At 55.9% G+C, this 13686-nt stretch overlaps 1 protein-coding gene across 9 annotated transcripts in view; it reads left to right on the forward strand.

Moving 5' to 3' along the window:
* Positions 1-13686, forward strand: part of RGS3 (regulator of G protein signaling 3) — a 363854-nt gene that overhangs the window by 103798 nt on the left and 246370 nt on the right. For 6 of the 9 annotated variants that reach the window (XM_079113623.1, XM_079113625.1, XM_079113626.1 and 3 more), the window contains 5 exons: positions 1002-1913; positions 8785-8849; positions 12075-12176; positions 12492-12553; positions 13147-13313. The exons of 2 other annotated variants lie outside the window; for them this stretch is intronic. In XM_079113623.1, coding sequence (XP_078969749.1) covers positions 1002-1913; positions 8785-8849; positions 12075-12176; positions 12492-12553; positions 13147-13313 — 1308 coding nt within the window. Of the gene's footprint in view, positions 1-1001; positions 1914-8784; positions 8850-11738; positions 11977-12074; positions 12177-12491; positions 12554-13146; positions 13314-13686 lie in introns of those variants that run through there. One more of the 9 variants, XM_079113624.1, reaches the window with a different exon arrangement.

The following is a 13686-nucleotide window of genomic DNA, read 5'->3' on the forward strand; positions in this document are numbered from 1 at the left end:
CTTTCCAGGTGTGTGTGGGGTCTCCTCCTTGTTCTGGGTGGCTGGGCTCCAGGTTACAGCTGTATAGTTACAGCTCCAGCATTCCACATCCTTGAGTGTAGCAAGGGGCCTGGCCCAGGCCTGAGGCCCTCAGGTCCCGTGGACACTCCTGACACTCTGTGGACCCCGACCTCCTTGTGAGAAAGCCGCTTTTGAGATGCTCATTAAGGGAGCTGTTTTTCCATTTGCAACTGAAGTCTACTGTTGGGCAGCAAAGTCCTCGAGGGCTCCTCGGGTTGTGTGCTGGGAAGGAAATGCTTGTGCATGAGTGGAGATCCCTGAGGTTTCTCCAGGCAGTTTGAAGATCACTGGGTGGATGATCCCTAGGTGAGGTCCCATGTGTCTGTGACATCTAGTTAGTCCAGGTGTGGACAATATTCTACGGTTCTGGTTTTATTCCAGTTTACTGGTTTCAAAAATATATTTAACATTTAGAGAGAATTCTTGTTTGAATGACTCACTCAGGTTGTTTTTTTTAGACTTTGGTTCTGGTAGAGAGAGACCCTTTCGCCACACTCAAGATTCTGCCACTGTGACAGCTCTGCTCGGGGGCTTGGTCTGCTTCTGGCCCACGAAGGCAGAGACTTTACCCACGGAGACCATGTCTCCCATTGCCCTTCCTGTCAAATGAGGGCAGCGGGGCTCCCTTTTGGGGCACTGGGGTGGGTCATGTCACAGAGGGAGTTTAGCTGGCCTGGTACCTGACACACAGAAGGAGCCACGTAAACGGCTCTTGCTCCCAAGTGACCTGCCATATTTTGGGTGGAGCAGAAGTTTCAAGCAAGGAGACGAGAGTCAAAGGGGCTTTCGGGTTTCCGTCTGGCACCTGGACTTTCCATCTGCAGGGTGAGGGGCTCAGGTTGCTTCCTGATTTGGGATCAGCCTGGGTCGCTGCCTTGTGGGCAGTGTGGGCATCCCCGCCTCTCCTTCTGAACCTTCCTTGTTTCCTTTTTGTTGACCAGATGTTTGAGACGGAGGCAGATGAGAAGAGGGAAATGCCCTTGGAGGAAGGGAAGGGGCCAGGAGCTGAGGACGCCCCACCCAGCAAGGACCCCTGTCCTGCCCAGGAGCTTCCTTCAGGACAGAATCTTCCCCCGGAGGACGCCTCTTCAGAGCAGGAACCCACTCCTGGCCAGGAATCGCTGTCTAGCAAAGATTCACCTACCTGCAAAGAGCCCCCTCTGGGCCCAGAAGCCCCGCAGAGTGAGGACTCTCCACCTGCCCCAGCCCTGCAGCCCTGCAGGGACCTTCCTGCTGGTCCAGAACCCTCTCCCAGCCCGGACCCTCGACTCAGCAAAGACCTCGCTGACATCCCGGATCCCCCTGCCCAGGACCCTCCAGCCTGTGGAGACCTGCCTCCCTGCCAGGTCTCCCCGCCAGCCGAGGCCCTTACCGAGGAGACCACCAGCTCTGGGGACCCACCAGCAGCCTCCAGACCCACCTTTGTGATCCCCGAGGTCCGGCTGGATAGAGCCTACAGCCACACGGCGGAGGCCGAGGGAGGCAGCTCTGGAGATGAGGAGGAGGGCGAGGAGGGCGAGGAGGATGAGGAGGACGAGGACACGAGCGATGACAACTACAGGGAGCACAGTGAAGCCAAGCGCAGCAGCATGATCGAGACCGGCCCGGGCGCCGAGGGCGGCCTCTCGCTGCGTGTGCAGAACTCGCTGCGGCGCCGGACGCACAGCGAGGGCAGCCTGCTGCAGGAGGCCCGCGGGCCCTGCTTCTCCTCCGACACCACCCTGCACTGCTCCGACGGCGAGGGCGCCGCCTCCACCTGGGCCATCCCTTCGCCCCGCACCCTCAAGAAGGAGCTGGGCCGCAACGGCGGCTCCATGCACCACCTCTCCCTCTTCTTCACGGGACACAGGAAGGTGAGAAGGGAGGGTGGGGACGGTGGTGTTGGTGCCGGGGACCTGGGAGGGCCGTGCAGAGGCCCCAGGGGAGGAGCAGCCTTCCCACCCCTTCTCTTCTCTAAGCCTCCCTTCAATCCTTCTGCCCATTCCACAGAAGGTAACAGTGAGGCCCAGAGGGACAAAGAAGGCAGAGCCTGGACCTAAGCCCAGCACCTCAGGACCCCAGATGCTGTGTTCCTATGGCGCCATGGTCCTCTGGTCTCCGCCAAAGGCAGAGCAGGTTCAGCCTAGCCCAGGACATTACTCATTCAAATTTAAAAGATCTGAGATAATAACTGGAGAAATAAAGAGTTGCAATTCAGATCTGGGCCAGGCCCAGCCAGACTAGAGATCTGTCAGCCAACGACAACAAAGAACACATATATATTCTGTGCCAGCCATTTTCTGGAGTCTGCATGAACTCATTAATTCTCACAACAGTCTTGGGAAGGAGATGGTATATCTGTACCCATTTTATAGATGAGGAAACCAAGGCACAGAGGGATTATCTAACTTGTCCTAGGCTACATAGTTTATATGTGTCTGAACTGAATTAGAATCTGGTTCCAGGGCTAGATCTCTTTGGCACCATGCTGTTTGCTCATGCAAATATTTATAAATAGCTAAATACGTGTTTATAGATTTCCTGCTGGGCGCCAGGCCCTGCGCTCAGAGCCACAGCAGGGGCTGCAGAAATTCGCGAAGCTGATCTCAGCCTATGAGGAATGGGTTATGTGTGTGGGTGGGGAACAGGTTGTGCATGGCTTTGAAGCCCCCCAGCCCGTTTGAATCTGGGCCCTGTCCCTTGCTTACTGTGTGGCCTCGGGTGAGTCACCCAGCTCCTCTGAGCTTTGCTTTCCTTCCCTGAAAAGTGAGGGTTGATAGCACTCATGTTCCAGGGCAGGTGAGGTTAGTGCCTGACGACATGAGCAATATGGGTGACCTGCAGTGGCAGTGCAGGACGTTGTTATGACAGTGACTGAGGCTAGGTGGGCGGTGGTGGCCATGGAGTACAGATGACCCTCAGAAGCCTGGAAGTTCTTATGTACCCCAGGGCCTGGGGTCCTCAGGGAAGTCTTGGCCCAGAAGGTTAAGACAGTTTAGAATAAACAGAGGATGAGGCAGGTGTCCTTTGACTAGAACAGAGGATTCCTGAAGGGCAGACGCCTTTGTAAGTCAGCTGCCATTCCTCCTTCCAAACTCATGGCAGACATCACTAATGGATTCCAGCACACTTCACCATGAGGTTGGGAAATGACCTCTGAAACTTTAACTTCTTAGTCACTAGCACTCAGGAAGACTTGGCTTTATGAGGATACCTTCTGCTGGAATATAGTCAGGCTGGGGCCCTGCAGAAAGGGCCTTGAAATTTGGGCCCAGAAACCAGCTTAAACTTCAAGGGAATTGGGACGGGGTCTCAGTTTCCTCATCTGTAAAGCATGTGCAGTTCTCAAAGTGTGGGTGCCCTGGAATTGCCTGAGTGGGGAGAGGTCATTCATGTCTGACTTCCAGTCCCCAGCCCTAGGCCCCTGGAATCACAATTTCCAGCCGTGATACCTAGACTCTGCATTTCAAACATGCTCCCCAGAAATTTTGATGCTCTCTGGAGCTTGAGTACCATCATCTTAGGCCACCTGTTGAGGAAGCTGCTGCAGAAGAGAGCCCGGAACTCTGTCCTGCCAAGGCAAGGCCTCCAGCTCACACAGGCAAGGCCTGGCCATTCCCCTCTGGAGAGCGGCTGAGGACCAAGGGCCCAAACCTGGCTGGGGCCTCCCAATCCTGATCCCCACACCAGATCCTTCCCTCCCTGGACTATTCCCTCCACCACCCATGCTCCAGTACAAATATTTATATGCAGATACATTCATACACTCATGCATATGCTTCTGTGGAGTTCCCTGGCCCTCCTGACCCGGCTCAAGTGCACTTCTGCCTGGGAGTCCAGCAGGCCTGGACTGGCTCCCTTCTGTCCCAGCTTCCTCCTTTGGGTGCCCAGGGGTCCCACTGGCACCTTCCCCTCCCCCACCCTCCTTTGGCCTTTCGCTTCCTTTTTCAGGCTTGAGTGACTGAGCTGGAAGAGGCCTCAGAGGCTGCCCCAGTCCTGTGGTAGTCACCTTCCGTGTGGCTTCCCCTGACCAGGCCTGGGGTCTTTCCTCATGACACCCATGGTACTCCCTCTAGCTGGGCAGCTTCAGTTAGGAACCGTCCTGGGCAAGAAGAAGCAATGCCTGGGCTGAGCAGCACCGGGTCCAGTGCTGTACTCCACTGGGAACGGGCCTTGGGCAAGTCCCCAAGAGCCTCAGTTTCCTCACTAGAGAAGTGGGCGTGGTGACCTCCTACCTAGGGTTTCTGGGAAGACGAAATAGCCTGAGGCAGGTATTGAGGGCAGTGCCTGGCACTCTGCACCTGGGGGGTGTCCCATAAATGGCCACGATGTTGACAGTGTTGGAGGAGAGAGGTGGTGGGGGACAGTGGGAGCCATAGTGGGGACAACCATGTCCCCGTTCACAAAGTGCCACTTTTGCAATCTTGATAATAGTGCTACAAGGTGGGACCAGTATTCCTCTTACAGGGAGGAACCGAGGCTATTTTGTCCTAGGCCACACAGCGAGGCATGGCAGAGCTGGACAATGGCCTCACCCTATCCCCCACCCTCTGTGACTCCCAGGGTCTCCTGCTGACAAGGGGTTGGGGGAGGTAGCCTGTTCTCTCATGACTTCCGTCTTCCTGGCTGGTGCCTGGCTGTCCTGGGAGAGTCAGCGACAGGCCACTGTTCCCAGGCAGTGTCAGGCAAGAGGAGAAAAAGAGAGGGGTGAGGTCTGCAGGCTTTGGAGCCAGGTGGACCCAGGTTCGAGCCTCAGTCCACCTCCTTCCTGGCCCTGCAACCCTGGCCAAGCTGATTCTTCCTCTGAGCTCCAATTTCCACTTCTAAAATGCGAGTGCTAAGTCTTCCTGGAATTGGCCCCCGGTACTCGAGGTAGCAGCGTGCAGGAAGCTCCGTGCAGGTGCATGACAAGCCCTGCCCGGGCAGTGATCTTGTGATGATGTGAGACCAGGACGGCCAGACAGAGCTGGCCTGGCCCTGGGTTGGTCTTGTGTCCTGCTGTTGGGTGAGCCACCCAGAGCCTTTGCTGCCACCCTGTTCTTGTGTCCTGAGCCATTTCTACTGTAATTATAGCATCAGAACCTAAACGGTTTATTCCACTGTGGCTGCCTCACTGGTGAATTGACCAAGGTTCAGCCTCATGGTTGTCCAGTGGGTCATCTGCCCCCTGGGTGGAGTTGAGTTGGCTCAGAGCGCCCTCTGCTGCCAGGCCCTGGCAGACCCAGGTTATACCTATCCTTTCCTGGGGAGCCAGAGGAGCCCCCTAGGTAAATTTTGTTTGGGTTCAGGACACTGTCACTGAATTGCACCCCATTCTGGTCTGGCTAAGCTCGGGGTCCCAGGCTGTTCTTCAAGAGTGAGGAGACCACAGGCAGCGGCCCTTCCCTGGCCATGCTTCCTTCCCCCTGGGCAAGGGACTGGCTCCAGCAGAGGCTGCCAACAGAGGCTGCCAGCCCCGCGCCTAAGCAGCCCACCTGGGCTGGAGATTAGACAAGAGGACTCCTGAAATGCCTTCCAGCTCCAAAACATGATAGCACTTTCGATAGGCCTATTTTTCAAAAAGCCTAGAGAAGAATTATTTCCTATATTCAAACAAATACATGTAGACTTTAGATCCTCTGTTTCCACATGGCCACATGGGTACAGCCGGAACGGTCAGGTAGCCCCAGAAGTCAGACCCAGACCAAGAGGAAGCCAGCTGGGGCCCTCACAGAAGAGCCCTCGCTCACCACTGGGCTCTGGAACCAGACTCAAAATTCTTTGCTCCTTGCCAGCAGAGAGCCCGGACAGGTTAGCAAACTCCTCCTGGCTTCAGGTCCCTCAGCCGTAAACGGGAAAAAAGAGCAAAGGGCTCTTAGAACTGTTGGAAGGATTAAACCAGAAAACATGTTGCAGTGCTGTCGCCTGGTGCCCGGCACGCAGCGAGGCCCGGTAAACAATAAGGAACTGGCAAGTGCTAATGGCTGCGGCGCCCTTTCCTATGCTGGCACCACGCATCCCACTCGGTCATTACTTAATACTCACGACAGCCCGTAGATGGGCCCGAGCGGCACCCTTGCTTTACCAGCAGAAACTGAGGCAGAAAGAGGGGTTGAAATTGAGCTGAGGTCCAGGAACCAGCATGTGACTGAGCTAAAATCTGTGCCCTTAATCACTTCTGTAATGACAGTTTTAATGACAGTAAAGATTCTTATTATTCCAAGAGGTGCCGAGCTTCCCGTCCGTGGAGGTGGCTAGGTGAGGCTGGGCAGCTGCAGGCATTGCTGCCTGGGTGCAGGGAGGGCTGGTGGTTCTGGGCTCTTCCATTTGCCATTTAGCGGGGCAGGGTCATGTAGGAGAGAGTGAGGAGCGGATGGGAGGAACGTCCTGTGGAGAGGCCCTTTGCATGCTGGGCCCTGGGCAGACCTTGCAGCAGCTATAGAGGAGGACCTTGGGGCTACTCTGGCCTCTTCCAAGGCGGAAGGCCGCAGCCTCCCTGTGGATTGTGGGACTCAGAGCTCTGTCCCACTTAGCAGTTTCTGCTCTTCCTCGTGGGTGCCTGGGTGCGAGCTTCCAGGGTCAGAGCTGCCCAGCCCTCTATCAGGCTGCTTGGCCTGCATGGGTCCTTGCTGAAGACACCCCCTCCCGTGCTGGAAGGAAGAGCCCATTTCCCAGCAGTGCAGAGGCTGGGGGTGGTGGCCCGGGTGGGAGTGGTCCCCAGGCCCATTGTGTGGGGCTGATAAAGTGCGGAAGCTGAGGTTAGAATGGGAGGAAGCCCAGTGTGGTGGCCCTTTCCCACGGGTGGGGGCTTTGGGCACTGCTGAGCCAGGCCAGTGTGCCTGTAGCCTGTGATTGTGCTGGGGTGACAGTAGGGACACACCCAGCAACTGGGCTGCCGAGGGCACCGTGTGTACCAGGACTGGGCCGTCGGGGCCCAGAGTCCACCCTTCCCATCAATTGCCTGTCACCCTCCTCTCACTCAAGAACCTAGAGGCCGGTAGCATCTCCCAGCTTCATGGAGGCAGCGCTCTGCCCGCCTGCTCCAGAGCCCTGAACTCACACCCCAGGGCGGCTGCCTCTGTGTGCACGTACACACGTGCCGACCGCGCTGGTCGGCAGCCGTCTCAGGAAGGAGGCAGCATTTCCTGAGTCTTTCACTGGAAATAGTCAAAACGTGCCCTGTCCTGGGCTCAACACGCCACGTCCTTTAGTGGAGAAACGCAGGCCTTGAGTTCTGACAGACTTCCATCCCAGCTGTGTCACTGAATGCTGGGTGTCCTTGGCAAGTGACTCTGAGTCCGTTTACTTTTTGGATTTCCTATGAGGGTTAATGGCATGGTAGCTGGCTTATGCCCATTCCAGGGTCTGGCCTATGGCACAAGCTCCCTACACGAAGGTATAACTAACACATCCATCCATCCATCTGTCCGTCCATCCATCTATCCTCTAGTGGGTGCTCTGCTGAGACCAGTAACTTCGCCTCCTGGCCACATCTGGAATAAGGCCACTTTCTTTCCGGAATGAAGAACACTGCATTTCAAAGCTTAGCCCATCTTCTTTATTTTACCAATGGGGAAACTGAGGCTCAGGGGGTCTCCCGTGAGTCTGGCTGAGATCCACCCCTGATGGGTTTCTGCCCTGTCTTGTGGCAGAGCTTCATGCCCATCATCCTCTGAGTCTGGGTCTGCAGGGTAGCACTGTTGGGGCTCTGGGCCTCCCCCAGAGAAGGATTTCCACTCACAGGCAAAGGAACACTGGGGGAAAGTCGCAGGCCCCAATCAAGCGAGGAAGACTTCAAGAGTTGTTCCTTGTCGGCTTCCCCTCTGTCTGATTGATTGATTCATCTGACTAATTCGACTGAATGAGCTCCTCACATGTGCTGGGCCCCGTGGAAGTGACTTGGGCAGACACAGCCTTGCTTTTGGAAATTCATAGCCAAGCAGAGAAGACGGATTTGACACAAGCTATTTCTGGTGCAGCAGGGACCTTAGAAGAGGGGAAGGGGGCACAGCCTGGCCCTACAGATCAGGGAGGGATTTCCAGGGGAGGGGGCCTTTGGCTGCTAGGATGAGGCCTGACCTGAGGTTGGGTCTCAGGAGGAAAGGGAGGCAGAAGAGTCACAAAGGATGAGGGGAGACAGGGCAGGCCAAGACACTCATTTGGTTGGAAGCAGAGTCGAGGTTGCTGGAACAGGCCCTGCTGGAGAACAGCCAAGGGACTTGTAACTGATGTTAAGGAGGGATTCTACCTAGACCCTGAGATAGAAGACCCTGTCATGGAGTTGGGACATTGTCCTGAGGGCACTAGGGAGCCCTGGAAAGCTTGGGCCTGCGCAGCGATTCACGTTATGACTGCTGACCAATCCCAGGTCTCCTTCGGACTTCACAATCCGGAATTAATGATTACGATCTTCATTTGAGAAATTAAGGCAGATGCTCAGAAAGGGGCAGTGACTGACAAGTCTCTGAGCAGACACCTGGCTGGACCCTGCTCCGCTGTCCGCCCTGCTGCCTGTAACCAGGCTCTGTCGCTCCAGCTGCTCCCCAGCAGCCTGGGTTCCTACAGCAGCCTCCTTTGGCTGGAGGCTCTACCAAGCCTAGCACATGCCCTGGCTGGGCTGTTCCAAGCAGCAGGGCCTTCCTCCTGCACCCAGCGCTCTCGCAGGGGCCGGAGTGTTGGGGAGGGTCTCTGGTTGCGGGAGCTGTTTGATCTGACTTGGGCAGCAGCCCCTGGACACGCAGATTGCATCCTGTCTTCTCTCTGCAGATGAGTGGAACTGACGTGACCGGGGACGACGATGAAGCCTGCCAGAAGAGAAAGAGCAAAAACCTGTACGTCAGGAAGACTCGGTCTCCATTCTTGGGGCTGGGGAGGCTCCCTGCACGCTTCTTCCTCCTCTGTCCAAGGGTTTGTTTTGCTCCAGGGGTACAGGCCGGGAGGGGCTTACTCAGTCCCTCCCCAGCCCCAGACAGACATCAAGGAACAACAGGATCTTGAGACATTGATTGGGTACCAAGGAGCCACAGTGAGCCAGAGGCAACTAGCCAGGTTGCCCAGCTGCCGTCCAGCCTCTGAGCCAAGCAGTGACGTGGACAAGTCCTTTGCTCCCTCTGGACCTTTGAGTGACCTGAGAAAGGGCTGAACTGACAATTCATGGGGGTTCCCCTTTCTTTCCGGGTGCTCTTGCATGCTATCTTAAGTATTGCCAGGAGGGGGCGCTGCTGGCCTAGCTACAGTAGCCCATGCTCCTCCAAGCCTTTCGGGTGTGTGTGTGTGTGTGTGTGTGTGTGTGTGTGTGTGTGTGTGTGTGTGTGTGTGTGTGTGTGTGTTGTGGGGAGGTGTCTTAGGTCTCCTTTTACCCCAAGGACTGAGGGAGACGGGGGGGGGGGGGGGAGAAGTGCAGAGGAGAAGGCTAAGGGGCACACCTCCCAGAGCGAGCTCACTTCTCTTCCAATTTTGGTAGTATCCAGCCATTCTACAGGAATGGGGCCTGATGGAAGAGGACTGGAGTCTTCCCCGGATACCTCCATGACCCTCTTCCCTGGCCTTGACCTTGGCTGGGGTCCGCTGTCCTATAAACCCTTTCTCTCCCAGCCTCCCTACCTTTTCTGTAGCAACCTTAGACGTCCCTCCTTCTGCACCCAGGGACAATAGCAGTTTCTTAGGAAGTGGAACACACGCAAAAATAGCTGTTTGTCGCAGCCATTCTCACCGAACTGCTTTTTTGGAAGGGGCGGGTCCATGCGGCGCCAAGCTGCTGTGGACGGTGCTGTCTGTGGGGAGCAGTGCGTGGCGGTGGAGGGCCAGCGTCCAGACCGACCCCAGCCTCCTTTCAGAGTGGGCACCACCTTTTGAACGCTTGAAACTCACACTCTTCAAGGCTTAATTGAGGACCCTTAGCATCCGGGGTAATAATAGGCTGCGTTCGCCGTGCTGGGCATTGTTTTATGTACATTATGAACACGATCGAAGTGAATCGCTACCGTTATTTTTACTTGACATTTTCTATTTACTTTATCCTTATTTTATAATGAACAAACTGATGCACAAAGAACTTAGTTACTTTTTCAACCACTTGGGACATGCTTGTAACTTATCCAAATCACTCTACTACTGGTAGAGCTGGACTCAGAGACCCAGCCTGCTGGCTCTGTGTGTCTGGATGGAAAGGTGTGGCTGGACAGGAGCCCTGGCCTCCTCCAGCCACAGAGGAACCTAGTTGGCTCTAGCAGACAAGGAGCCCAGTGGGGTGGAGACAGCTTGGCACCCAGGAGCTCTGGGCCCTCCCCTCCTGGGCTTTGCATCTCACCTGGACCCAGGGAGCTGGAACAGGGGCTCCCAGCTCAGAGCGCCATCCCTGCAGGGCTCCCTGCGGGCTGAGACCCCTGGACTCCTGGGCCTTATCTCATTGGCTTGGAACCTGCTAGAACAGGGTCCCTGGCCTTAGACAGTTGTCTAGACACCCAGGACAGGTGTGGTTTCAGTGTCCCAAGCATGTTTCGATGATGCATTTTCTCCTGGGGTCCTACAGCAGCGTGTTCTCTGTTGGACAGACAGGGAATCTTGACCTTCAGAGAGGAGTTAGGGGACTGGACAAAGATCTGCTCCCTGCAGGGGCTGGTGGGCTCCAGGGCTTGGGCCCTTGACCTCACCTGCAAGGTGCCACTTCCCTTAATTACACAGGGGGTCCTATGGGCCTTGGAGCTGTTTTAAGCTTGAATAACTTCAGAAGTAGAAATGCTAGAACCTCACTTGAAAGTTCAATTATTTAAATTTCTTTTACACTTTTTTTTTCACCTCATGATTTTGATAATAAAAATTTCATCTTAATCTTTGGTTTCAGTTACCATTTCGCATGTTTGGTAGGATGGAGACCAAAAATTAAGAGTGAAGATTTTATTATTCAAAAAAACCACTTCCAGCGGCTTAGGAGGCTGAGGCAGGAGGATTGGGGGTTCAAAGCCAGCCTCAGTAAAAGTGAAGCACTAAGCAACTCAGTGAAACCCTGTCTCTAAATAAAATACAAAATAGGGGTGGGGACATGGCTCAGTGGTTAAGCACCCCTGGGTTCAATCCCTGGTACCCCCCTCCCCCCAAAATCATGAAACTATGTGTAAAGAATTAAATAATTTTTCAGATGATGTTTTTGCAAGTTTATAGGGTTCGTACATCTGACATTATTCAAGCTCTAAACTACCAAGACTTTGGGGACCTCTGGTATCTTCATGGATGGATGGACCCAATGCCACTTAACTGAGACTGGCAGGAGCTGGAGGTGCCCAGGGCAGGGGGTAGGGACAAGAGGAGTAAACTAGAGTTGGAGGCATTTAACCCCTTTCTGGAAGCGGATTCACCCAGCACTGAAATTTGGCTCCTGGAGGAGGGGCCTGGCTAAAAATGGTTCTTGACTAAAAATAGCCTGTCCTGCCACCCTGGTGGGCAGAACCTCTTCCCTCCCTTCTTCCCTCCTTCCTTCCCTCCCAGCAATTTGCTGACTTGTTTCCCCCCCTCCACTGTCTCCCTGTTGCCATAGTAACAGGGAGGCTGGTCACAAATAACTGGGTCTGGCTTCCTGCCTGGGGGCGGGCCCCAGAGGCTGTCCCTTGCAGACACATGCCCCTTTCAGGGGCGCTCGCTCAGGGTTGGTCCGGAGGGATATTTCTTTCCACTCCCCCTCCTGGCCCCGCCCACTTCCTGGCTCCTCCTGTCTGAGTCCCAGCCCTGGCTCTGCTCGCGCCTGGGAGTCCAGTCGTCCAGCCAGCATTCCAGCGAGCGCAGGGCTGTGGTCTGCACCGTTACTACCAGCAGCCCGGGATCGGGGGGTGGAAGGCGGGAGCCCGAGGGGTGCTCCCAGCAGACCATCACGGGGGGCCTCAAGGTGGGGGGCTCTACAGAGATGCTCCGGGGCATGTACCTCACGCGCAATGGGAACCTTCAGAGACGGCACACGATGAAAGAGTAGGTGTCCCTGGCCCCAGACCACCCCGCCCCCACTCTGAATTTGCAGGATCGTGGGTGCCAGGCTGACCAGCTCTCTTCTCTGCTTCTGCCCCCAGAGCCAAGGACGTGAAGAACAAGCTGGCCATCTTCAGGCGGCGAAATGAATCCCCAGGGGCCCAGCCAGGGGGCAAGACAGACAAGATGATGAAGTCATTCAAGTAGGTCTCCGTAGGCATCCCCGGGACCCTCAGGCCAGGAGCAGGGCTAGGCGGTAGGGTTCGGGGAAGGGGTTTTGTCGCTGTGATTGGCTCAGGGGAGATGGGGGATCTTGCAGAAGGGGCCTGGTACCCAGCAGTGGCAGCCCTCTTGGGATGGAGTGGCCTGATGGGACATCCAGGCAGCCAGGTCGGGGCTGGAGTGGACCTCCCTCCTGGCTGTAGCCTGGGCCCAGGTGGCTCGCCAAGGCCGCCCAGCCCCAGCGTCCCCCGGCCCCAGCCTCACCACCCTGCTCTGCCCCTTCCCTCGCCCCTCAGGCCCACCTCGGAGGAAGCCCTCAAGTGGAGTGAGTCCTTGGAGAAGCTGCTGCTTCACAAATGTGAGTGGGCCGCCGACCGGCCGCCCTCCAGCCTTTTCTTTCCCTCTCTTTTCCCCTCAGCGGCCCAGAGAGGGTCCTGGAGAGGCCGTCTTCCTCTCTCCAGGGCCCAGTAAGGTGTCACTGCCATTGGGGGACTGGGCTCGGGAAAGACCCTTGGTTTGGCCTTGGAGCTGGCTCCTGCCGGCCCCTCCTGCCCCTGGGAGCTGGCCTTGCCTCTTGGCAGCCATTGGAACCTTGTGCCCAGACCCATATTCTCAGAACAACAGTAAACATTTCCGCGTAGCAGGGGTCGCTCAGGGCCAAGTGCACCTTTCCTCTGATGGGCAGGGTCCCATCTGATCCCCAGGGCTCCTGATTCAGGATGAGCCTGTTTCGCAGATGAAGGAGGGACAGGCCAAGGCCCTCATACCTCAGCCATAGCCATGGCAGGGCCAGGTTCTGGGCCCATCTCCATGCCCTGAATCTCAGGGTTGGGGACTCTTACTGAGCTCCAGCACGTCCACCCTCAAGGCCCGGGGAGGGCAAGCCCAGGGTTCCTAAGGGCAGGTAGGTCAGCTCTCCTTCTCACCCAGGTTCTGGGCTCTTTCTCACAGATGGGTTAACAGTGTTCCAGGCCTTTCTTCGCACTGAGTTCAGCGAGGAGAACCTGGAATTCTGGCTGGCTTGTGAGGACTTCAAGAAGGTCAAGTCACAGTCCAAGATGACAGCCAAAGCCAAGAAGATCTTTGCTGAATTCATTGCTATCCAGGCGTGCAAGGAGGTAGGATGCAGGCTGGCTCCGTCCCCACACCCCGACAGCCCAGTGACCCTTCAGTTGCAATAAGAAGGTTGCCAGCAGCTCAGGAAGAAGGGAGACCAGAGGGACTCTTAGAGGCCATGTGCCCAGGTTGGAGCCAGGAGGAAAACAATCCCGGTTCATGATTACAAAGGGTCCTCCCTAGGCACGGCCACGTCCCCACCTGCACATGCTGTGCCCTTCAGGTTTCGCTCTCAAGTTTAATCCTCACAAAAATCTGTAGGTTAGGTTTGGATATTATCTTTGTTTAAAAAAAATTGAGACAGTCTCAGAAAGCCTGAGCATAGCAGCTAACATCTATTGAGCGCCTCCTGTGTGCAAAGTGCTCTCTGCAGGT

The sequence above is a fragment of the Sciurus vulgaris genome (assembly GCF_902686455.1).
Source record: "Sciurus vulgaris genome assembly, chromosome: 15".
NCBI lineage: Eukaryota > Metazoa > Chordata > Mammalia > Rodentia > Sciuridae > Sciurus > Sciurus vulgaris.